Source organism: Cannabis sativa, chromosome 1, assembly GCF_029168945.1.
Source record: "Cannabis sativa cultivar Pink pepper isolate KNU-18-1 chromosome 1, ASM2916894v1, whole genome shotgun sequence".
Classification (NCBI taxonomy): Eukaryota; Viridiplantae; Streptophyta; class Magnoliopsida; order Rosales; family Cannabaceae; genus Cannabis; species Cannabis sativa.
The window spans coordinates 22,957,996-22,981,679 of NC_083601.1; the positions used below are offsets into that span (position 1 = coordinate 22,957,996).

A 23,684-nucleotide genomic window follows, 5' to 3' on the forward strand; every position below is an offset into this window, starting at 1 on the left:
AAGAACACCAGGGATGGATTGATGTAATTTATGATTCTACTTTAATGTTTTTTTGGGCCAAATACAACACCATGCGAGACACTGCAAGGCAGGCAGATTAGGCAATTTTTAGATAGTTTTTGTAGTTTTTAAAACTCTAACCCATAACTGTCCAACAAGTTGATGGATTGAGCGGTTTTTTTATGTGTAACTTTATGCGATTTGAGTTGATGAAACATACAAATTTATCATCGTATGACATTGTTGAAAAGAGATTCAAACTACAACTACAAACTTGTTTGTAACTTTTTTGATCATCATACATTATAACTAGTGATCGTAATTGTGATATGTCTACGAAAGGTATTAGATGGATTGTTGGAACAAACAATAACATTTTACGAAGACTGACCTCTTGGTATAATAAAAATTAAACCTTTGACCTTCTTTGGTGTTGATCGGTCATTGAGAGTTTCTAGTCTTATAACTAGTGATCGTCATTGGGATATGTCTGTTTTGCCATGTTTGTTTCTACCCTTTGATGTGAGTCGTATCTTGGATATCCCATTAAGTTTCACACCTCACCAAGATAAGTAAATTTGGCATCACACTTCTGATGGGATTTATAATATTAAATCGGGCTATCAACTTGCAACAATTATCACAAACATGGGTAATGAGTCTAGTTCTACCTTAGAATCACGTTGGTGGAATAAATTTTGGTCATTGAAGCTCCATTCAAAACTCAAGATCTTTATATGGCCTGTTCTTCATGATTTGCTGTCTGTTGCTACAGTTCTCCATGGTTGGTACATCAACCCTTCAAGTTGTTGCTCCCTTTGTTCCCATCGTTCTGAAACAGCTTTCCATACGCTCTTTGAATGTAAAAGAGCAAAGCAAGTTTGAGGATTATCAAGCTTCAACATTATTGTCTTTCTTGATCATTTTTACTTCTACAAATCATCAATGTTTCACATATCATATGTTTTCTCTCAATAGGAATTAGAACAGATTGATTGCATCATTTAGAGCATTTGGAATGAACGGAATAATGAGATCCAAGAACAAAGTCTCAAACCAGCTGGTGTTTTACTGCTCTCTGCCTTAAATTATATTACAAAAGTTTGAAAATGCTAAAAAGGAGCGGGATGATGGAGACATTTGGCCAACATCTTCCACAACTATTTCAGTATCCCCGAAATGGTTGAATTCACCAACTGGAAAGTTGAAACTCAACAATAATGCTGCAGTGAATACGATGACAAAAAATTCTAGTTTTGGCCCTGTCCTTTGTCACTCAAATGCTGAGATAGTGGCTGCCTTATCAAAGCCTTTTCACTGAAGCTTCAAACTAGAAATTCTCAAGGCTATGGCTATCTTTTATAGTCTTCTATGACTAATTGAATTGCAACTACCGATTCATTATATCGAAACAGATTCTCTTATTGCAACAAAAAGATTGTAATCTTCTTTAAACTTAGTCTCAAAGTTTTATTGTATTCTTACTGATATTAATAATCTTGCAGCCAATTTTTCAAGAGTGCAGATCTCTCATGTTTATAAGGCTGTGAATACTAATTCTCATAAATTAGTTAAGCATGTTCTCTCAGTGGATACAAATTGTATTTAGTGGGAGGATACTCCCTCTCCCCTTTTTAACTATTGTATCTTGACATTGTTATTTATGATACTTTTATTCTAAAAAAAATCATATATTATACATCACTTGAATTAAAAAACAAAACAAGAACTTCACAAAACAAACCTTACAATAAGTTAGTAGTATGTAAATGTCACATGAAACTGTTTCACAATTATAAGTTTAGAATTTCAAAACTGTAAAGTCACCAACAACAGATAGGACATATGTTAGTAGCTCTATAGCAATGGGACCAAGGACATGTTAGGCATCTTGGTGCCATTGCCATACAACCACTAACATGTCCTTTTATTTACTAGGTATTTTGGTACTAGACATAAGACTACGCTAATCACCATAGATACCCAAGTACCTCACCATTTGAGCTACCCGTTGATGCAAAATGTTCTTGTTAGAACCTCTATCGAACTCACTAGTTAGTAAGATTATCCCTTATATGGAGATATACCTTTTTTTTTTAATGGGATTAATAAAAAATAGTAGAACAAAAATTCAAATGATGATGTTTAGCGAAATAAAAAAAAAAAAGAATTGTTAAAACAAAAAAGCACCATTAATACCTAGTACCCTCCTCAGTATCATATCGTTATTGGTGTAATTACGTATCAGGTCTTGTATAATTTAGAGATTTTTTCTATTATAAACTAAAAATGTAATAAATTTACATTTATGACCCTAAAAAAGGAAATAAAAAAAAATAGAAACTAGAAAGTTGTTAATTACAAAAATGCCGGCCAAGCAAAACGGAAACTCCATCTTCTTCGTGACCCGGCCGCAAGCTTGTTCGTGACCCAGCGATCCAACCTCAACAACCCAATCTCAACCATCTTTCTTCCAAAACCAGCAAAATAAAAATCTAAAAAAATGTAGAACTCATAGGAAACAAGTTGAATCCCGAAAATCCAAAATCAAAAACGGAAAGGAAAAGAAAAAAAAAACCAGGAAACCTCCATTGATGTACAAAAAAAACTCAAAAACAACAATCATTGAACAAAGAAATCGCGATTAGAGGAGAAGAACCGAGTAGAAGGAGAGCTGGAAATCAAAGAAACTCACCCATGATTGAATCAGAAGGAGAATTGAAGGTAAACAAATTTTTTCATGAACGTAAACACATCTTTTAGTGTAGATTAAAAGAAATTTGATATTAATTGATGAAAACCAGATTAAATTGAAATAATAATGAAATATTGATGAAGCTGAGAAAAAAACAACAACGGTTTGCATGAAAATAAACATTAACGCATATAAATAGTTGCTACAGTATTTTATTCTGAAAACTGTTGTTTACAAGTTGTTTTACAGTGGAATAATAGTTGTTTGGGATCTACAAACTAGAAAATATGAATCTATTGTTATTAATTACTGACTGCTTTTAAAATAGTTGTTTGATAGTTGATTTAACCTATATAAATAGTCGGCCAGATGAAAGTGTTAGATGCATAAGTTATTGCTGGAAAGAGTTGTTTATTGGTTGTTTTGACAGATTAAAATAGTTGTTTGCAACTACAAAAACTGAACCAAGTAAATAATTTACATTATTTCAGGATACGGAACCATTACAAATATTGGTGCAGAGCAATGGGCATTGGGATGACCACAAAAACTATGTTGATTATGAATCAAGTGGAGAATTAATTTCGACCAAGTGCATTTTTGAGGAACTAATGAGAATAATGATGGAAGAACTCCAATGCAACCCTGAATCAACACAACTACAACTGAAATATCAACTGAAGGAAGGAGGCCAACCACTACAAATCAAGGATGACAAAAGTCTGTTGTTCTACATAAAGCTATTAACGAAGGAGGTTGATTTCACAAGGTACCCATTGTGTGTGAACAAAACCAGTTACACGGCACCACCTAACCAAACAATGGTGTGGAACAATATGATCATGGAATCGTATGACAACAACGCAGCACAGGAAGACTTGCAGCAACCTGGAAACAACACGGCAACAACTTCCAAGCAACAACTATCTGCGCAGACGATGGGATCTGGTGAAGTTGATACATTTTTCCTAGAAACAGGAACAGTGTCATCAGAATCAACCATACAATAACCAGAAAACAATAGAGAAAAAACTATAGCAGTAGATGAAGATTTCGACTTCACCGACTATGCAAAGCTTGTGGCTGCAGAAATGGTACAGCAACTCGAAAACAACCAGGAAGAGAAGAGGAAGTGGACAACACAGAAATGATTATCATCACTGACAAACGACATGAAACAATAGAGAAGGGGCAAATTTACAAGGACAAAGAAACATTGATAAGTACACTATGCTACTTTGCAATCAAGAAGACATTTCAATACAAAGTAGTGAAATCTTGCACAAAAGAATACAACATAGTGTGTTTGGACACAAACTGCAAATGGAGTTTAAAGGCTACAAAAAATGGAAACACAGAAACATTCATAATAAGGAGCTACGAAGAAGAACACACATGTGCAGTTACAATAAGATTTGGAGATCAACGACAAGCTGCATCAAAGTTGATAGCAGATTTTGTAAAACCAAAATTCTTGAACCTGAAAACAAAGTGCAGCCCGGCAGACATAAAGACAGAATTGAAAGACAAATACGGAATAAAGATGAATTACATGAAAGCATGTCGTAGTAAAGAGCGAGCACAAACCCAGCTACATGGAAATGCTAAAGAGTCGTACAATCTCTTGCCAAGATACCTGTACATGTTACAGAAAACAAATCCAGGTAAAAAAAATTAAAAAATTTTACTTTGAAAATATTTGTGAAAAAAAACGTTGTTTTTGCGTTGTTATTTCGTTGCGTACATGTTGTTTGACAAAATCTTGTTTGATTAAAATTCAGGAACATTAATAGACATAGAGAAAGAGGATGATGACAGTTTCAAATATGCATTTGTTGCATTGAATGCTGCTATAAAAGGTTGGCCAAACTGCAAACCAATCATCGTGGTGGACGGTACATTCCTAAAGGCCGCGTATGGAGGCACGTTGCTCACTGCCAACACACAAGATGCAGAATCGAAAATTTTTCCACTAGCATACTGCATAGTTGATTCTGAGAACGATAAATCGTGGGAGTGGTTCTTAAAAAAAATAAAAGAAGCATTCGGGGTTTGAGAATATCAATGCCTAATATCAGACAGACATGAAAGCATCATCAAAGCAACTAGGAAAGTGTTCCCTGAAATAACACATGACTACTGCATCTTCCACCTCTTGTCGAACCTCAAAACAAAATTAAAAAAAAAATGCAAAGCATTTCAGAGTGCCATTCTTTGCAGCTGCAAAAGCTTACACACAAATGGAGTTTGAATTCCATATGAGGGAGCTAGACAACTTGGATAAGCGCATAAGACCGTACCTGGAAAAAATTGGCCATGAAAAATGGTCAAGGTATCATTCAGAAAACAACAGGTGAAAACAAATAAAAAGAATAAAATTAATGACATATTCAGATATTTAAAGCGTTGTATTTGCGTTGTTTTTGCGTTGCGCTTGAGTTTTTTTTCAAAAGTAGAACTATGATAGAAACTGTCCAAATTATAGGTACTCTACCATGATATCAAACATAGCTGAGGCACTGAACTCAGCAAATTTAGCAGCAAGGGAAACACCAGTCACAACATTAATGGAGTGCTTCAAGGCACAAATGCAAGAGTGGACATACAATAATAGAAAGGAGGCACAAAAATGCACAACAAGGCTGACACCATCGTCTGAGAAAAAACTCATAGGGAACTATGTACAGTCATTGCGACTAACAGTAAGTTGAGATTATCGTTCGCATAAAGTAAAATGAAAACAGTTGTTTTTGCATAGTTTTTTGGTTGTTTTAAAGTTGGTTTAAAACATGCAGGTGAAACCAGCAAACCAAAACCTGTTTGAGGTGATAGATGAAGACAGAACAAGAATAGTAAACTTGAAGGAGAAGACGTGCACATGCAATAGATTTCAAAAAGATGAAATGCCATGTAACCATGCAGTCGCCGTCATGAAGGACTTGAACATAAACACATACAACTACTGTGCACAATACTACACATCAAAAGCATGGCTGCAAACATATGAAGAAACAGTATACCCAGTTGGAAACGTAAGAGAATGGGAACTTCCAGAATTTTTTGAAGACATCATAGTGTTGCCTCCAAAGGAAAGAATCAAGTCTGGAAGGCCGAGGAAAAGAAGAATGGCAGCAGCTTGGGAAACAAAGAAACAAAACAAGTGTGACAAGTGTGGACAAAAGGGACATAACAAAAAGACCTGCAGAAGAATTACAGCATAGAAGTAGAAACAACTACACATCAACCAAAAAACAACTATATTAAAACATTTAGAAAAACATACTGCATATTACGATTGGTTGTTACATATATTTTTTTATTGTGAATTTTTATGTGGAGAGATATTGATAATAGAGAATTGGTATTATTATCATTAATATACAAAATAACATCAAATATTATAGTTAAATAATTAAATGAGTGGAAGAAGGTTGAAATTAATAAGAAGGAAAAAAAACTACATAAAGTGATTAAAATGCAATTTAGTTGTTTGTAAGATGGTTGTAATAAGGTTGTTAATAGTATGCTGTCATGAGTTAAACTAAATATAAAAATTAAAAATCCAAAAATATGAACAAATAAAAAACCAATTTCAATAAAAAAAAACATTATAGAAACAACAACTTGTCTATGATTATGAACATAATCTGGTAATAGAAAAAACAAAAGCTAAATAAAAAAAATACTATTTCCAACAACAACCAATAGATAACTAAGACAAATTCTTCTTTGGACCCTTTGGAGGAGCCTCATCTTCACTATCAATAAAATCCACTTCTTTCATGCGAGCATACTTATAGAACAACACAGCAAGCCTATCACAGTGTTTCTCAACATCAAATATGGGAGGAATCGGTTTCATATCAATGAAGTATTCGGCAAACGATGCAACGAAACAACCACTGTCACTGGAAAACAACCAAAAAACAACAGCAGAAAAACTTAAAAAAGGAAAATAACATACAAAATTAAAAAAACATTTGAAAATAAAAACTAAAAACAACTTACTTCGAGGTTTGTTGAGGCAAACCATCAACCTTAACAACTTCGAAAGGGTCTAAACAAACCGGTTTGTTTTCCTTTTTGAACTCATCAAACAAAGCAAAAAAGTGGGGCAACAACACCGCAAATGGCTGACAAGCTTTGATAGCAGCACTATCTTTCATAGCAGTCGACAAGGAGTTGTACATGTACATACGCCTTTCCTCAATATTCAATCGACCAAGAATCCAATGTGATTCAGTCTCCATATGGATGATAAACAAAACATGATCGCACAAATGTCAAGGGGAACCACTTAACACTTTTCTACCTCTGATATAATCAGCAATGGCATGCTGGGCAGTTATCAAAGAAAGATTTTTTTTCTGTGCAATAAATTTTTCATACAAAGCATGAATGGTTTTGAAGAATAAGCAATCGGTGGTTGTGAACTTAACCTTTGGCTCCTTTGCATACTTTCCTTTTTTACGTAGATAGTAAAAAATGATGTCCAGATGCTAAACAATAAAAAATGAGAAATGTTCGAAAATCAGAAAATGAATTATATTTTAACAACTAAAAAAAACCAACAAACAACATGAAGAAAACTATAGACTGAAATTTTTGAAAAAAATCAAAAGAAAAAATAAATTAACTTACAGAATTAGTTAAACATTGGCCAGGATATGCAAGCTTGTGGAACCACATCTTGGTTGCAACATCTTCCACGCCAAAACGAAAAGGGGGAACAATCTTATCCTTACCCTTCAAGTAAACCTTGTCCTTGTCATGCCTAACATAAAAAAAAAAAAATACAATTGAAACATAAATAGTAAAGTAAAAAACAAAAAATACAAAAACACAACAAAAATGCTGAAAATAAACACTTACGGATCTTTCTTCGATCGCCGTCCTTCACCAAGCCACAAGTCAAAATCATTCTCGTCTTTATGTTCTACATCTTCACCAATCTTATCATCGAGAGGACACAACCCAGCCACATACTTAACAACTCCATAACCAGAACCTTCTTTAGAACTAGAAATGGAAGAGTCATACTCCATAAACGGAGACGTCAGCGCTATGGGTTTCTTAGATTTCCTCTTGTCAACAAGAGTAGTTTCTTCAACGGGAATTGGGTCATCTTCAAGTTCAATGTTAGAATCAACATTGACACCTGTTGCACCCATCTAATATATTTTTTCCATAAAAATGAAAGAAAAAAGACAGTGTTAAACACAAAAAGTATGAAGAAACTAAAAAACAACCATAAAAAAAATATACCTCAAAACAAACAAGACGACGATCCGTAACCTCAACATTTTCAGAAACTGAAATCTGTTTACAAGAATCACCACCAATTCCATCTGAAGACATCTGTTTATATATGGTATTAAAAAGTAATTAGAGCATGGTTAAAAAATAACAACCTTTACACAACCAAAAAACAACACAAAAGCAACATTACCATAATCTCAACTGCTTTTACACCGGACTGAACAGTAGCCTCAACATCTATTTGAGTAGGCCCGTCATTGAAATCAACGAAATTCTTGATACAGAAAATAAAGAAAAAAGAAAATGGAAAAAAAGTGAAGTTATTTTTTGTGAAAGACTTCAACAACTAAAAAAAAACTACATAACAACTTAAAAACAAAATAAAAACAACAAGTAAAATAAGAAGACCAACAATAAATTGCGAACAACATAATCTATAAACACAGCCATATAAATAACATAATAAATATAAATAAATAGTCTGAAAAATAGTTGCAAATTTTTTTTTTTTTTTAAAAAATAAAACATAAGAAGAGACATAACAAGAACATAGAATTACAAGACCACTACCTAAAACGGACTTACAACAAAATAAACCACACAAAGTAACTAAAACCTAGTTACATTGTCTACTTATCTACCTTCTCCTCACTATCAGTGCATTCATCATCACTGCCCTTATCATTTTTTTCTTTTGACTCAGAATCTTCATCAGCTTGACCATCCTTCTCTTCACCTTCACTACCCTCACCTTCTTCATCACCCATAACATTCTCTTCTTCATTGTCATCAGTTTCTTCAGATTCATCTAAATCAAAATCTTCTTCATTACCACTTCCACCATCATCATTGGAAGAGTCACTGCCTTTGTCCTATATTGAAATTACAATTTAAATTAGTATAAAACAACTTAAAAAAAACTGAAAAACAACTATTGAAAAACTAACATACCTTGGCATAGGAATCGGCAAAAACAGTAAAAAACTGTGTCTGCATTGAAGCCATCTGAGCACCAAAAGAAACAAACTGTGCAGACACAAACTCTTTCAACTCAACCAAATCAGATGAAATCTTCTGTTGGGAAGTATGCAACAAATCGATCTTCACCTCCAACCCATCAAATTTCTCAGAAAAAGCATCAAGCTTGACAGAAATGTCACTCTGAGCAACAGAAGGCTCTTCGGGAACAGGAAGACTCTTGTAAGAGTTGTAGTCAGTGTCAAACTTGAAACTGCTCAGTTTCAAAGCTTTGAACTCACCAGCCGTGGGCCTCATATTTGATAGTTGCAGCTGATCAAAAAACAACAAAATGAAAATTTCAATTATGAAGATTATTAATAATGAAAAACAACATAAAAAAAACTACTGAAAAACCAAATTACAACAAACAGACCTTATCTTTGGAAACATCAAAAATAGTAGTCTTCAAAACTTTGAAAGTAGGCTGACTATTGCATGTCCACTGAGTGATCCTTGGAATACGAGAGTTTTCCTTTTGACAGTACTTACCTTTCATGTACTTACAACACTCATAGAACCAAATTTGAAGAACATGAGGACAACCAATCAAAGTGTAAAAAACACTCGGCCTCTTTCCCGAACTCCTTGCCTTCCTAACACCCTCAACCCAACTGTCAAGCTTACCCTTCAATGAGGAAATAGTCAGTTCAAAAGAACTCCGGCCCCAAGCAAATTCATTGTACCTCCCACTATCTACAACATCTAAAATAGACTTAGGTACATTTTTATGCTTAGTGCCACTAAGCAAGAACCATTCCACAAAATACAAAACTGCCAACTTCACAGCATCCTCATCAGAATCACCCCACCTCTTGGTGGTAAAACATTCCCTAACAGATTCCTTAGTGATAAAGGACGAAGTTGGCCAATATTTTTCACAAAAACTATTAACGTCTTGCTTAAAATCTAAAACACTACAGTCACCTTCACAGTCTAACCCAGTAATCAAAGCAAACTCCTCAATGCTAAACCTAAGCCTAACACCGCGTATCATTACCCACAACTCAGCATCATTAGGTTGTTGAACCTCCCGGAGCAACAACCCATGAAACACTTGCGGTTGAACTTTAAAATCAGGAAGGTTAAGGAAATGTCCAAAACAGGTTTTGAAAAACATTTCAAGCTGTACATCTGAAAGACAAGACTTAATGTTCTCTATCACCTGGAAAGTAGCAGTCGAAAAGGCTTTCGCAATGAAGAGATTCTTCTGGTCATAAATATAATCCCATTCCTGTATCAATTGAAACAAAATAAATCAGGACAAAACAAAAAAACTAAAACAGAAACAGAAAACAAATAATAAAAATATTTTTTTTTTTTTTTAAAAAAAGGACACCTTAGGGGGATTTTTCTTTGGTAAGTCAAATCCTTCAACCTTCTCTGAGGTCCTAGCATGGACCTGCAAAAAAAAAGAAATACAAAGTAAAACATAAGCAACAAATCTTAGATACAAGAACAAGGAAGATATAAAAATGTAGTAACCAAAATACAACCAATAAAAAACCTAAAAACAACGTTTATGAAACCCTTACAGTATGATAAATGTAAGAGATAAACAACTTTCAAAAAATACAGTAACAACACTGTCACAACTTATACAAAAAAAAAACAAATACTAACAATAAACAGATAAAACAACTAAACTATTAACAACACTGTAGAAGCTCGTTGTTATGAAATTTCGAAAATGGTAGTCGATAATAATAGTGTGACAAATAACCGAGAAAAAACTCACAATAAACATATAAAAAACTAAAGAATAAACAACATTGAAAGATCTTGTTGCAAATGAAATTAGTAAAATGCTTCTCAATACTAATAGTGTGTAAAACAACCGAAAACAAATTCACAATAAACATATAAACAACCAATGGGGAAAAGCAATTCAAAACTGTAACACAATACGAATTGAACTGGGTAATTTTTAAACAACCAAACAACAACTGAATAAAAACAACAAAACAACATCAACCACAATACATGACAGAAATACATAAAGAACAACAAAAAAAAAAATATCCTAATAAACACCTAAATCAGTGACCTAAAAAGCTGATGTAAAAATTAACTCAATAAAATGAAACCAAGCAATTTAAAATTACCTTCGATTTAACTTTAGGCTTTTGGTCCTCAGCATGCACTTCATCCTCAAAATCGGAATCTGAGGAAACCTAGAACAAAAAATGGGAAAAACTTTAAATCATCAAATGTAACACCACAAATAGAACAACCAGAAAAAAACTAAAGAAAAATTTAAAAACAACAAAGAGAAACTTACATCTCGTGCAGACTTGGAAATTTTTGCTCTCTTAGGCTTAGGAGCATCGGCCTTAACTGGAAGGGCTCTTTTCTTAGTGCCCGATGTCTCTGGAACATCACCCACTAAATTTTTAGCAATTTTTTTTTAACCCCATCTTAGCTTCGACTTTGGAAGTAACAGTTGGAGGCTTCTTCGATTTTTTAGAATGTTTCTTCGCCGGAGATGGTGATTTCGAACCACTTCTAATTGCCATTTATATAGAAAAAAAAATAGTGGAGGATGACAATGTAGGTTGAGGAAAACGTGGGTGAGGGCTTGGAGAAGATGATCGTGGGAAGAAGAAATGGGTTAGGGCTTGAGAATGGTGATCGTGGGAAGCTACGGTTTGAAGAGTGGAAGAATCAGAGAAATGAAAAATTCAAAAAAAAAAAAAAGGAGTTATGAGGTGGCGTGCGTGTACGTGTGTAAGGAAGGAAGGGAGAAGGTAATTTTGTAATTATGAAACTTTTTGAAAAGTAAAATTAAAAAATGTAAAAGTTAAAAAAGTTTAAAAAACCGTGTATTGACAAAAATGTAAAAAAGATGTCAATTTTGACATGAGGTGTAAAAATCTCTATAATTTAAGAAAATAACTTTTAAAAAATATCACTAACCAATCGTGAGACACCAAGAAAGCAATGCTCTATAATAATACAAGTAAGGATTTACTGACAATACATTTCGAAAAAGTCAATTATATACCTACATGCTAAATTATAAAGAGATGGAATGAAAATATAATTTTAGTCATTGCATTCAATTCATAATCTTCCAACCAGATTCCAATAGAAAAGGCAATGCTTTAGAAAACCAAGCATTGTTCCTAATTGAATGCAATGACTAAAATTATATTTTCATTCCATCTCTTTATAATTTAGCACAAACATGGGTAATGAGTCTAGTTCTACCTTAGAATCACGTTGGTGGAATAAATTTTGGTCATTGAAGCTCCCTTCAAAACTTAAGATCTTTATATGGCCTGTTCTTCATGATTTGCTGTCTGTTGCTACAGTTCTCCATGGTTGGTACATCAACCCTTCAAGTTGTTGCTCCCTTTGTTCCCATCGTTCTGAAACAGCTTTCCATACGCTCTTTGAATGTAAAAGAGCAAAGCAAGTTTGAGGATTATCAAGCTTCAACATTATTGTCTTTCTTGATCATTTTTACTTTTACAAATCATCAATGTTTCACATATCATATGTTTTCTCTCAATAGGAATTAGAACAGATTGATTGCATCATTTAGAGCATTTGGAATGAACGGAATAATGAGATCCATGAACAAAGTCTCAAACCAGCTGGTGTTTTACTGCTCTCTGCCTTAAATTATATTACAAAAGTTTGAAAATGCTAAAAAGGAGCGGGATGATGGAGACATTTGGCCAACATCTTCCACAACTATTTCAGTATCCCCGAAATGGTTGAATTCACCATCTGGAAAGTTGAAACTCAACAATAATGCTGCAGTGAATACGATGACAAAAAATTCTAGTTTTGGCCCTATCCTTTGTCACTCAAATACTGAGATAGTGACTGCCTTATCAAAGCCTTTTCACTGAAGCTTCAAACTAGAAATTCTCAAGGCTATGGCTATCTTTTATAGTCTTCTATGACTAATTGAATTGCAACTACCGATTCATTATATCGAAACAGATTCTCTTATTGCAACAAAAAGATTATAATCTTCTTTAAACTTAGTCTCAAAGTTTTATTGTATTCTTACTGATATTAATAATCTTGCAGCCAATTTTTCAAGAGTGTAGATCTCTCATGTTTATAAGGCTGTGAATACTAATGCTCATAAATTAGTTAAGCATGTTCTCTCAGTGGATACAAATTGTATTTAGTGGGAGGATACTCCCTCTCCCCTATTTAACTATTGTATCTTGACATTGTTATTTATGATACTTTTATTCTAAAAAAAAATCATATATTATACATTACTTGAATTAAAAAATGAGAACTTCACAAAACAAACCTTACAATAAGTTAGTAGTATGTAAATGTCGCATGAAACTGTTTCACAATTATAAGTTTAGAATTTCAAAGCTGTAAAGTCACCAACAACAGATAGGACATATGTTAGTGACTCTATAGCAACGGGACCAAGGACATGTTAGGCATCTTCGTGCCATTGCCATACAGCCACTAACATGTCCATTTATTTACTAGGTATTTTGGTCTAGACATAAGACTATGCCAATCACCATAGATACCCAAGTACCTCACCATTTGAGCTACCCGTTGATGCAAAATGTTCTTGTTAGAACCTCTATGGAACTCACTAGTCAGTAAGATTATCCCTTATATGGAGATATACCTTTTTTTTTTATGGGATTAATAAAAAATAGTAGAACAAAAATTCAAATGATGATGTTTAGTGAAATAAAAAAAAAAGATTTGTTCAAACAAAAAAGCACCATTAATGCTTAGTACCCTTCTCAGTATCATATCGTTATTGGTGTAATTACGTATCAGGTCTTGTATAATTTAAGAAAATAACTTTTAAAAAAAATCACTAACCAATCGTGAAACACCAAGAAAGCAATGCTCTATAATAATACATGTAAGGATTTACTGACAATGCATTTCGAAAAAGTCAATTACATACCTACGTGCTAAATTATAAAGAGATGGAATGAAAATATAATTTTAGTCATTGCATTCAATTCATAATCTTCCAACCAGATTCCAATAGAAAAGGCAATGCTTGAGAAAACATATATGAAATTTTACCTCTTGGCCCTAGTATCAAGTCAAACAAAGGCCTCAAACTAATCTGTTCCACAGTATAGTATGTAAAACCAAATCTTACCAATAATGGCAAACAACGGAACAAATTGATTGATAAACAATTATAACCATTTCTCTCTGGGATAAACCTGTATTTTTAAAATGATGAACTCCTATGAAGACAAGGACAAATGTCTTGATGGCTAAAGGAATAAAGGAATGAAAACTTTGATTGTTCTCAGTACCTTGAGATGGTTTACGAGTTCAACACTCAAGACATTATGAGAAGGGCACATATCAAAAACCTGATTTCAAAAGTAATTCGATTCTGCACAAAAATGAATATGATTGAAAATGAGCTGTCGAATTAAAATTATAACCAATCGACATTAAATCAAAATCTTTTCATTCATGAATAGAAATATTGGGAAAGACTCAGAGCATACTAAAATGCCTCAGGAACACAATGAAATCATCTTCCTCTTCTTCACTAAAACTGAAAACAAGACAGAAAACACTGTCTTTGAAAGGAATTTCCAGGTCATCAACAAACAGAAAGACTACATTTCAAAAATAACTAACCAACTAAGAATAGACAACACTATCCTCCTCAAATTGCCATAAGATCACCATAGTTTCGCATCAGAACTACTGATCCAGCAAAAAGACCGACAGCCCGGAGTAATTTCTGCAAAAAGAGACACAAAAACATGTTTGAGTATAGCTTTATTAATTATTATTTTATTTTTATTTTCTGTGAATATTAGTTATCCCATGAAACTCTACACAAGCAAGGAACTCAACATATTGTACACCACAAGGCTAATATGGTTTCACATCCAAACGAGTGAAAGTTTTAACGAAAATAGATCCTCATATCCACTTACACACAAAGACTTATCAAGAGTATATAAACCAGAGTCTAAAAACAATGGGAGGGCTAATGAAAGGCAAGGTATATGCATAATAATGATCAACCTAAGTTTTATAAACCAACAAGATATTCTGTATTGTGTTGGATTGGAGATTTAAATTGCCCAAATAACACAAATATACACCTCTCCTCGCCAAAATAGTGAAGAACCGAATCCCTTGATTAATCTCAGCTGATAAAGGGCTAATTTTTCAAAGCTAAACTAACACAGGTTCCATTATATTGACACACAACAAATGGGAAAATCACGATCAGATAACCAATCATTGTTGAACAAAGGAAAGGAGCAAATACCCATCACTTAATTTAGGACAAAGAACCCGAAATTCCAAAACAATGTTATAACATCAAGATAGTGAATAAAAATAAATCCAAACACAATTAACTATTTAGTTAGTTTTAATTTGTATTCATGAAAGCATGAATACAAAGTTGAGAGTTTCAGCAGCGAAACTATAACAAAAATAAAAATGAATTGGAGGAGTGGAGCGAAAAAAGGAGTACCACGTTAAGGGCCCACTTCTCCTCGTCGTTGTACTGGGCGTACAAGAAGCCTTTGACCTTGTCAAGTGAAACTGCAGAGTCCGCCATTGATGCACAAGAAAGAAGGGGAAGGGATGCAGAGTCCGCAAACCAATCAATAAAGTTTTAAACCCTTATCTTGATGGTTCTATGGTGGGATAATCGAAGAATAGCAAGAGAGAAAGATGAAATATTGGGAGCGAGTACGGACGTAGATGATGGAGACGGAAGAGAGACGGCCCGCGAAGTGAGGTCGGCGGCGTTAGGGTCAGGCTAGAGAGAAGAAGTGTTGTTGGTGAGAGAAAATAGAGTTTGATATGGAAAATGAGTAACATCAAGAAAGAATAGGGGTTATTTTGTAAATATACAAAAATGTCAAAAAAAAAAAAGAAGAGGAATTTGCGGAAAAGCCCTCTTATGTTTTAATTTTTTGGTGGCAAGACACTGTTTATTTTTCTTTGCAACTTTAAGGTGTCAGTTAGATATTACCGTTAAATTTCAATTAAATTACTACTGTATCGACTTTGAGGCTTTACTGTTACATATACACAAGTGTATACAGTGTTCATCTAGTTGATATTCAACGGTTATATTTAACCGTTGTATCAAATTTACAAAGAAAAATAAAATTTAAGGAGGTTTTACTACAAAAAAGTAAAAAAATTAAGTGTATAAAAATTAAAACATAAAAAAATTTCCCTGCAAATTTTATGAATATGCAATTTTACTGCAAAATTTTAAAATTGTAAAAAACATACTAAGAAAATGTGGTATTACGGTGTAGTTTGAATTGTTTCGTTGTTGTTATTATTATTAAATATTATAATAAAAATTTTAAAAATTAATTTAATAAAATTATTATATATACTAATCATTAAATTATTATATTATATTATTTTTTAAAAATATTGTAATATATTACATTTATTTGGTCATATATAAAAAAAAAATCATATTATAAAAATTATAACTTTATAATATATACGTGGTACAATTTTAACTGCAATTATTAAATTTAAAACTGCACTGTACCACATGATTTTGCAAATATGCAAACCATATTCACAATGCAGCACCACAAAAAATTTAAAGCTACATTTTTGTGTGGTCTAGATAGTTTGATGAATACTTTTAAATTTCTCATTTTAACGAATTTATTTATTTTAACCGATTTTTTTTTTTTTTTTTTTTTTTGTAATATGTAAGCAAAGAAATGTGAAAGCAATATTTTTCTCTAGAAATTTTCTCTAGAAAAAGTGAAAACCTTAAAAAAAAAAAAAAATCATAAATATACATATAAAAAAAAAATCTATTTTTAAATATATTGTATAAATTTAACCTCAAAGAAAAAACGTAATAATTCAAAGTGTATTAGCGAGTACGGGTTAGACTTGCCCCTTACTATCCTAATTAACTCGTAACTGCTTGCCCTATTTAGCAGATTTAACCCAATCCAAATTAATTTAACGGGTTTCAAACGAGTGGACTTAATGTGAGCGGGTGTTGCAGTTGGCGATTTCTATGTTCAGCTCTACCAAAAACTACACTCGTTATGAATGTCATTTTAGAAGTAGATCCAAATCTTATATGCAATAAGATTACACCTAATGTCCAAGTATGGTTTTCAAATTAAGTTATGTAATATAAACATCTCAGTATTAAATAATTTGAAATAATAAATATTTTTGTTCTTTAAACTTTTTACACTATTAAGTTGTAACGTAGTCTTTTTATCACATTTTACTCAATTTTATTATAAAATAAGTAAAATGGTAAATGATAGTTGATAAATAAATTCAAATTAAATACTTTTATTTCTTTTACATTAATGAATAATAGGATAAAATATTTTTTTATTTTTATAATAATTTACATTTTTTATTTTTTGTTATTTAATTATTAAAGTGAAAATAACAAAAGATACTTAATTTGTATCAATTTAAAAAATGAGAACTCACCTCATATACTGCTTTTTAACTTTTTTTTTCTCTATTTTTGTATTTTTTTTTTTATATAATTTAAGTTGCTCCATTAGTTACAATTTAAGTTAGGGATTTTTTCTATTATACCTTTATTAGGCCTAAAGTTTACTTTTTCATTGCTATTTAGAAAAATAAACAAAATTAGAAAACAAAAACTTTCTTTTTCAAAAATACGGTATCTACAAACTTTCCCAAAATGATTTCTTCTCCTCCAAAATAAGTCAGCTCCTCCATAATCGGTGAAGCTTCATTCTCCAAACAATCCTAGATCTGAAATCAACACCACCACCAACGATGTAGAAGCTTTGTCGATCACCATGAACGCTGATGAGAAGCTTTTTTCAATCTCCATGGATGTCAGTGAGAAGTTTTGCTTCAATATTCAGCCATGGTAAGAGCTACCAACAATGAGAGATCTCCATAAAAGCTGAAGAGAGAAAAGATCAACTATTAAGGAGAGATCTCCTTCAATGCTTACTTGCCCAAAAAAGTTGTTTTTTTTTAAATAAAAAAACAAATCTAATGTTGTTTAGTGTGTTTGATTTAGTTATTTTCTTACTGAGTTGTTGTTATTTAGTTGCTTCACATATACTTGTGTTTGTTCATGTATTTTCAGTATTTTTTAGTATTTTAGAAAATCTCAAATGAAAACCAGTAAATTAAATTTTCTGGGTAGTATAACCAGAACAGTAAATGCGTGTTAAAATTTCAAAATAAATTATGTTGTTTTAACGTTGCTGTCATGTTTGCTTTTGGTTGTTGTCCTTAATCGCAGAATAAAAATTATACAAGGTACACAATAACAAAGACAAATACAATGAGGAGTGTGACTTTTTCATTTAGAATAATGAAAAATGAAATAAAGAGATAAATGTGTTGACCATGAGGAAAAAAAGAATATTTGTATCATCAACAACATCTTGACTCATCTCATCTAAAAAATGATAAAATTGTTCATTCACTAGTAGGATCCATCTTTCCACAATTCAACATTGAAAAAGAAAATCAAAAACTAAAAAGTTGAAGAAAAAAAATAAATAAAAATTACAAAATATTTTAAAGGAGTTAATAAGTTATTTTCATATTGTTGTGAAGCTTTGTTTGCGTTGTTTTTGCAACATTTCAGGTTCAACTTGAAAATACTTTGTTAAACTAAGTTATTTTTATGTTGTTGTAAAGTTCATTATGAGTTGCTTACGTCACACTACCATTTCAACATGTAAAATCTAATGGAGGGCCTCCATGAACACCGCCAAGAGAAGATTAGCAAATGAGAGATTTCCATGAACACTGACTTGCTGCCCAAACAATTTGGGAACAAATTTGATCTTTCCTTTGCTTTAATTATTTTATTCATCAATTGTTGTTGTTTTGTTGATTCACATATATTTTTAGTGTTTTTTTTTTAATAATTTTATGAAAAATCTTGAAAGAAAACCACTAAATTGAATTTTAGAGTAGTATAATGAGAATAATGAGTCTGATAAAATTTTAATATATTACTATGTTGTTTTCACGTTGTTATCATGTTTCGTTTACGTTGTTCTCTACATTTCTGAAATAAAAAGATGCTCAGGCAACCAAATAACAACACAAAATCAAGGAATGTCATATTTTCATAAGAGTAATAAAAAATAGATTAAAGAGACAGTTCTCTACATATTTTCATAAGTGTGTTGGCCAAGAGAATAATAAAGAGAGAGAAAGAACATTGTGTCGCCAACAATATCTTGACTCATCCCATCTAAATTTAAAGAGAATAAGTTGTTTTTAAGCAGTATGATCAATATTTTCATAATTTTTAACGTTAAAAAGGGAAACAAAAAACTGAAAAAGTTGAAAAACCAATAAAAATAAAATCTATTAAATGTTAAAAAAGAATAAATAAGTTGTTTTTATGTTGTTATAAAGCTTCTTTTTCAGTTGTTTTTGCAATATTTTAAGGTCAACTTAAAAATATTATATAAAAACAAAATATTTTCATGTTATTGTAAAGTTTGTTATGAGTTTTTTATATACTACACTATATGTTCAACATATAAAAATTTTAGAATTTTACATCTTAAAATAAAATCTCATCTCATCTTTTACATTTAAAATTGGTATAGAGACAAGAGAAATAATATGATTACAAAGATTATATTGATTTTGAATCAAGAGGACATTGATAGGAAAAACTTTGTAATTATAAAGAAAATTTATCTATATTGATACAACCACTAAATTATAATCATGCATCAATATACATACAACCACACTATTAAGTAAGAAAAGGCTACTCGCTACTGAATATCGATGATGACACTAATGTTTCATGTTTTGAATACAAATAAATATTTAATATTAACATTTTGTGTTGTTTTGCAGTTGTTGTAAAGTTGCAAAGACGTTGTTTGTTTCCTTTACTTTTAAAACATGTTGTATTTATGTTGTTCTTACGTTGAATTTTAGTTTTTGAAATTTAAAAGTTTCTTAATTTTTATCAATACTTGATGCAAAAATTAAAACATAATAAAATTGCTGCTCAATCGACTAAAATATAAACAAATTATATATAATGTTCAATATCTTATACAAGATTTATGTGTTGTTAACTAAATAAAAGTTTAACAAAATATAAAAGTAACGTTTTTCAATTGTTGCTCTTCAGCGTATAAAATCAAAACCAAACTGACTATTTAATCATTAATCATTGTACATTAGCTTCACCATTCTTTAGAAACTTGAGACATTTTCTTATACACTTTTAATGTACTTGACTTGCTTCATTCTACCGAAAGAATAGAAATGACCAAAAAGCATTCCAATGAGCTTTAAAGTTCATCAGCAATAGGAATCAATTTTTTATATTCAGCTGCAGCAAACACAACACCACAAAAAAATGATAGCATTTTTAAACAACTAATAAACAACGATATATCAACATAATGATTAAAAATATGTACATAAAACTCACTAATAATTATGGACTTAGAGCAACAAAAATAACACCATAACAATAATACTAAAAGCTCAACTCAACAAGAAAAAAATACTATTATAGATGTCTTCTTTCATTAGACTAATGAAAACCCAACTCTTTTGGATATTTCAACAAATATATAGTATGTGTGTCTTATATACATATATAATATCTTTATTTATATACATATACACACACAAAAGATTCAAACTCCCAATATAATATATGTATAGAACAGAGTTTACAACCATTCATTAATTTATATAATAAAAGTTTAACTCTCTTAGATATTTTATCAAATAGATGGCAGATGTATAAATTTGTTATATATATACATGTACCAAAAAAATCTAAACTCCCACAATATATATGCATACAATATAGAATTTGAAACGATTCACTAATTTACACAAAACAAACAACAATAACATCTAAATCTAAGCATCTATTTCCAAAAATCAAACAAATAAAAGAAAGAAAATGAATAGTAAGTTACATGGAGATGGAGAGTGAGTGGTTGGAGATGGGCCTTGAGCAACAGTGGAGGGCATAGATGAGTTTTGCTTGAGGCGCAGTATTGCGATTGAAGAATAAAAGTTTGGAGATAGGCTCGTGAGCATGAGGAGGAGAAGAGAGAAAGAGAGCTAGAAAATTATGTGCAAACCGTATAAATGTAATTTCATAACTTATAAAATGTATAATTGAAAAAAGGAAAAAGTATAAAAGAAAAAACTGCTATATGACAGTAAAAATGTAAAAAATAAATGAAATTTGTTATTTTGTGTAAATTTCCCTTTAAGTTATTGCATGAGTTGCAATATAAATTACAAGTTAAATTTATTTGCGATTTAAGTTGCTTCTTATATTCCGTAAAAATACAAGAAAAAAAAATTAAAATGTATAAATGAAAAAGTTCCAAAATAAATTTACTTTTAATAATATTTTTTATATAAATCATACTCTTTTTTTATTTATTTTTGTAGGAATTTGGCTTGGTGAAATTCCAAGTTCAACCTACACCACTCAAGAAATTTGTCAAAAACGACAGGGACAAACTTGTCCCAGAAAAATTCAAATTAAACACCCCAATCAACGACAAAGAAATCTTGGTCGTTTCTCCTGCACGACGATGGAACTTGTCGTTCTCGCCTACACGACAGATCGTTTGATTCAAAACGATCTGTCGTTCTCCTTAGAATAAAACCAAGAGGAATCAGAGCTAACCCTAGCTCATTTCCTCTCTTCGAACCTTCGAGAGTCTCTGAACTCTCTCTCTTTCTCTCTGCCTTCTCTCTGGTTCTCAAACCCTAACCGTAGATCTCCCTCGATCTATTGATCGATCTTTCCCAGAAAATCACCCCAGAAACAACACACACACTCATACACAAATATTAGCCAAAACACAAACGTTTAGAGTAAGAAATCAAACACCAGAAATATAGAGGTTCGCCCTAAAAAATTAGGGGTACATCCTCTGATGAGCTCGCCTTGAAGATCGACCTCAGATCTTGCACTATGATGAATGAATGTTACAACAGGTAAGAAATCCAAGTCACAAATCGACTGGTATTTCTAGGTTTTTCTCTCTTTTTGTTTTCTGTGTTTATTTCTCTTTTTCTTTCTGATTTTCCTCACTAACTCACTTCTGTTTCTTGTGCATGGTCTTGAACATCATCTGGAGCTGAACAACTTCTCAGATCTGGTAACCTAAGGCTTTAGCACGGTATATCTCATCTCACTTCTTCGTATTTCTCTAGTGCTTTTATAGTTGTAGTTTTAGGGTTGATCACGAACTAGGAGTTAGTTACAACTTCGGTTGTAACTAACAACTAGTTCTTGATCCCTTAGAGGCGAAGCCACCTAGATCTATTTTCTGTTGTATTAAGTTGTTTGTATTTTATACGTATTTTTCACTTCATCTTGTAACACGGTAATAATAAATATTACGTTGAGATCTAATTTAACAATTTCCACCTTAGATCTCATCTGTAATGTTTATTATCATTGTGCTTCGTCTTCAAGGGTCTTAGCTCATAGTGGTAGTGGTCATCCACCACTACCAACCCCTAACAAGTCCAAGCAGTGCTTGAACTTGGTTAAGGGTAGCACCTTAGTACCGATATCAGAGGGATTCTCTTCAGTGGGAACTTTCTCTATCTGTACGCCCTTTTGTGTCACTTTATCTCGTATAAAGTGATACTTGATTTCCACATGTTTGGTTCTGTCGTGAAAGACAGGATTCTTACACAAGTGGATACAGCTCTGGCTATCTGAATAGATTGTAGGTTCTTCATCTAGGAGTTTAAGTTCATCTAGTAGTCCCTTAAGCCAAATGGCTTCTTTAATAGCCTCCGTAATGACTACATACTCGGATTCCGTTGTAGATAATGCTACAACAGTTTCAGTTGTACTTTCCAAACTCGATACAATTTCCCCATAGTGTAAAGAAATAGGCGAGAGGTAGATTTCCTACTATCTCTCGTCACCCTGCATAGTCTGCATCACTGTACCCAGTGATCATTCTGTTGTTGTCCCTTCTCTTGTAGTTTAATCCCACTTCTGTAGATCCCAATAAGTATCTTAGTAACCATTTCATAGCCTCCTAGTGTTGTTTACCTGGGTTAGCCATGTACTTACTTAGTACACTAATGGCATAGGCTAAGTTCTCAGTACGTGCTTACCATTAGGTACATCACTGATCCCACTGCACTAGAATAAGGCACTTCACTCATAGATTCTTTCTCTGCTATAGTTTTAGGACATTGCTCCTTGCTTAGGTAGTATTGATTTGTCATAGGTTGCTTAGTTTGCTTTGCATTAGTCATAGAGAAATTCTCTAAGACTTTCTTAATGTAGTTTTTCTGATGTAGCCTTAGTGTCCCATGTTCCCTGTCCCTAGAGATGTTAATGCCTAGGATCTTAGCAATGCCTTGCCTAAGTCCTTCATCTCAAACTCTTCCCTTAGCCAACCTTTCATTAGGTCAATCCCTGGTCCTTTCCTTGCTCACAATGAGCATGTCATCTACATACGGCGGTAAGTAGATGACTTCATCAATCTTAGTGCCTTTGTAGTATAGACGGGTGTCATAATAGCTCTGAAAACCCTTTCTTGATCATGAACTCATCAAACCTTTTGTTCCATTGTCTTGGTGACTGTTTAAGTCCATACAGGGACTTAATCAGTTTGCAAACTAAGTCTTCTTTACCTTTTTCCTCATATCCTTTAGGTTGTTGCATGTAGATTTCTTCCCTCGAGTTCCCCATGTAGAAATGCAAGAG

The 23,684-nt window shown here is 32.3% G+C and overlaps 3 protein-coding genes and 1 long non-coding RNA gene across 7 annotated transcripts; 1 reads left to right on the forward strand and 3 right to left on the reverse strand.

The window, feature by feature from the left end:
• Window positions 1-62: 62 nt before the first annotated feature.
• LOC133032129 (uncharacterized) lies at window positions 63-13,778 on the reverse strand. 3 transcript variants are annotated; one of them, XM_061105977.1, is made up of 6 exons: window positions 11,077-13,778; window positions 10,311-10,373; window positions 9,348-10,205; window positions 8,906-9,244; window positions 8,596-8,826; window positions 63-8,228 (listed from the first exon to the last, which is right to left on the reverse strand). In XM_061105977.1, exons 3-6 carry the CDS (start codon window positions 10,089-10,091, stop codon window positions 8,109-8,111), a joined length of 1,434 nt encoding a protein of 477 aa, XP_060961960.1. In that variant the 5' UTR covers window positions 10,092-10,205; window positions 10,311-10,373; window positions 11,077-13,778; the 3' UTR covers window positions 63-8,108. The 3 variants fall into 3 exon arrangements, 1 of the variants encoding a protein (XP_060961960.1); XR_009685017.1 differs by having other exon boundaries at window positions 63-7,469; window positions 7,568-8,228; window positions 9,348-13,778; XR_009685018.1 differs by having other exon boundaries at window positions 63-7,194; window positions 7,337-8,228; window positions 9,348-13,778.
• On the forward strand, window positions 5,263-5,916 carry LOC133032135 (uncharacterized). Its single transcript, XM_061105985.1, has 2 exons — window positions 5,263-5,397; window positions 5,491-5,916. Exons 1-2 carry the CDS (start codon window positions 5,263-5,265, stop codon window positions 5,914-5,916), a joined length of 561 nt encoding a protein of 186 aa, XP_060961968.1.
• Window positions 13,779-13,911: 133 nt separating the features above from the next.
• On the reverse strand, window positions 13,912-15,798 carry LOC115704678 (mitochondrial import receptor subunit TOM5 homolog). Of its 2 annotated transcripts, XM_030631876.2 has the most exons (3): window positions 15,444-15,798; window positions 14,588-14,693; window positions 13,912-14,333 (listed from the first exon to the last, which is right to left on the reverse strand). In XM_030631876.2, exons 1-2 carry the CDS (start codon window positions 15,528-15,530, stop codon window positions 14,616-14,618), a joined length of 165 nt encoding a protein of 54 aa, XP_030487736.2. In that variant the 5' UTR covers window positions 15,531-15,798; the 3' UTR covers window positions 13,912-14,333; window positions 14,588-14,615. The 2 variants fall into 2 exon arrangements, with proteins under 2 accessions (XP_030487736.2, XP_030487735.2); XM_030631875.2 differs by lacking the exon at window positions 13,912-14,333 and having other exon boundaries at window positions 14,395-14,693; window positions 15,444-15,797.
• Window positions 15,799-19,976: 4,178 nt separating this feature from the next.
• LOC133032142 (uncharacterized) lies at window positions 19,977-21,378 on the reverse strand. The gene is made up of 2 exons (XR_009685019.1): window positions 20,902-21,378; window positions 19,977-20,297 (listed from the first exon to the last, which is right to left on the reverse strand). It is a non-coding gene; the product is annotated as an uncharacterized LOC133032142 (long non-coding RNA).
• Between the last annotated feature and the right edge of the window lie 2,306 nt (window positions 21,379-23,684).

Bases quoted from the DNA above. Each gene is read 5' to 3' on its own strand.
- LOC133032135 (XM_061105985.1), top strand. From the start codon at position 5,263: ATGGAGTGCTTCAAGGCACAAATGCAAGAGTGGACATACAATAATAGA. The intron at 5,398-5,490 runs GTAAGTTGAGAT...TAAAACATGCAG, and splicing joins TACAGTCATTGCGACTAACA to GTGAAACCAGCAAACCAAAA.
- LOC133032129 (XM_061105977.1), bottom strand. From the start codon at position 10,091: ATGTTTTTCAAAACCTGTTTTGGACATTTCCTTAACCTTCCTGATTTT. The intron at 9,245-9,347 runs GTCTGTTTGTTG...TTTTTTGATCAG, and splicing joins TTGATGTTTCCAAAGATAAG to CTGCAACTATCAAATATGAG. The intron at 8,827-8,905 runs GTATGTTAGTTT...ATTTCAATATAG, and splicing joins TTGCCGATTCCTATGCCAAG to GACAAAGGCAGTGACTCTTC.
- LOC115704678 (XM_030631876.2), bottom strand. From the start codon at position 15,530: ATGGCGGACTCTGCAGTTTCACTTGACAAGGTCAAAGGCTTCTTGTAC. The intron at 14,694-15,443 runs GTACTCCTTTTT...CTCTTTTTGCAG, and splicing joins AGAAGTGGGCCCTTAACGTG to AAATTACTCCGGGCTGTCGG.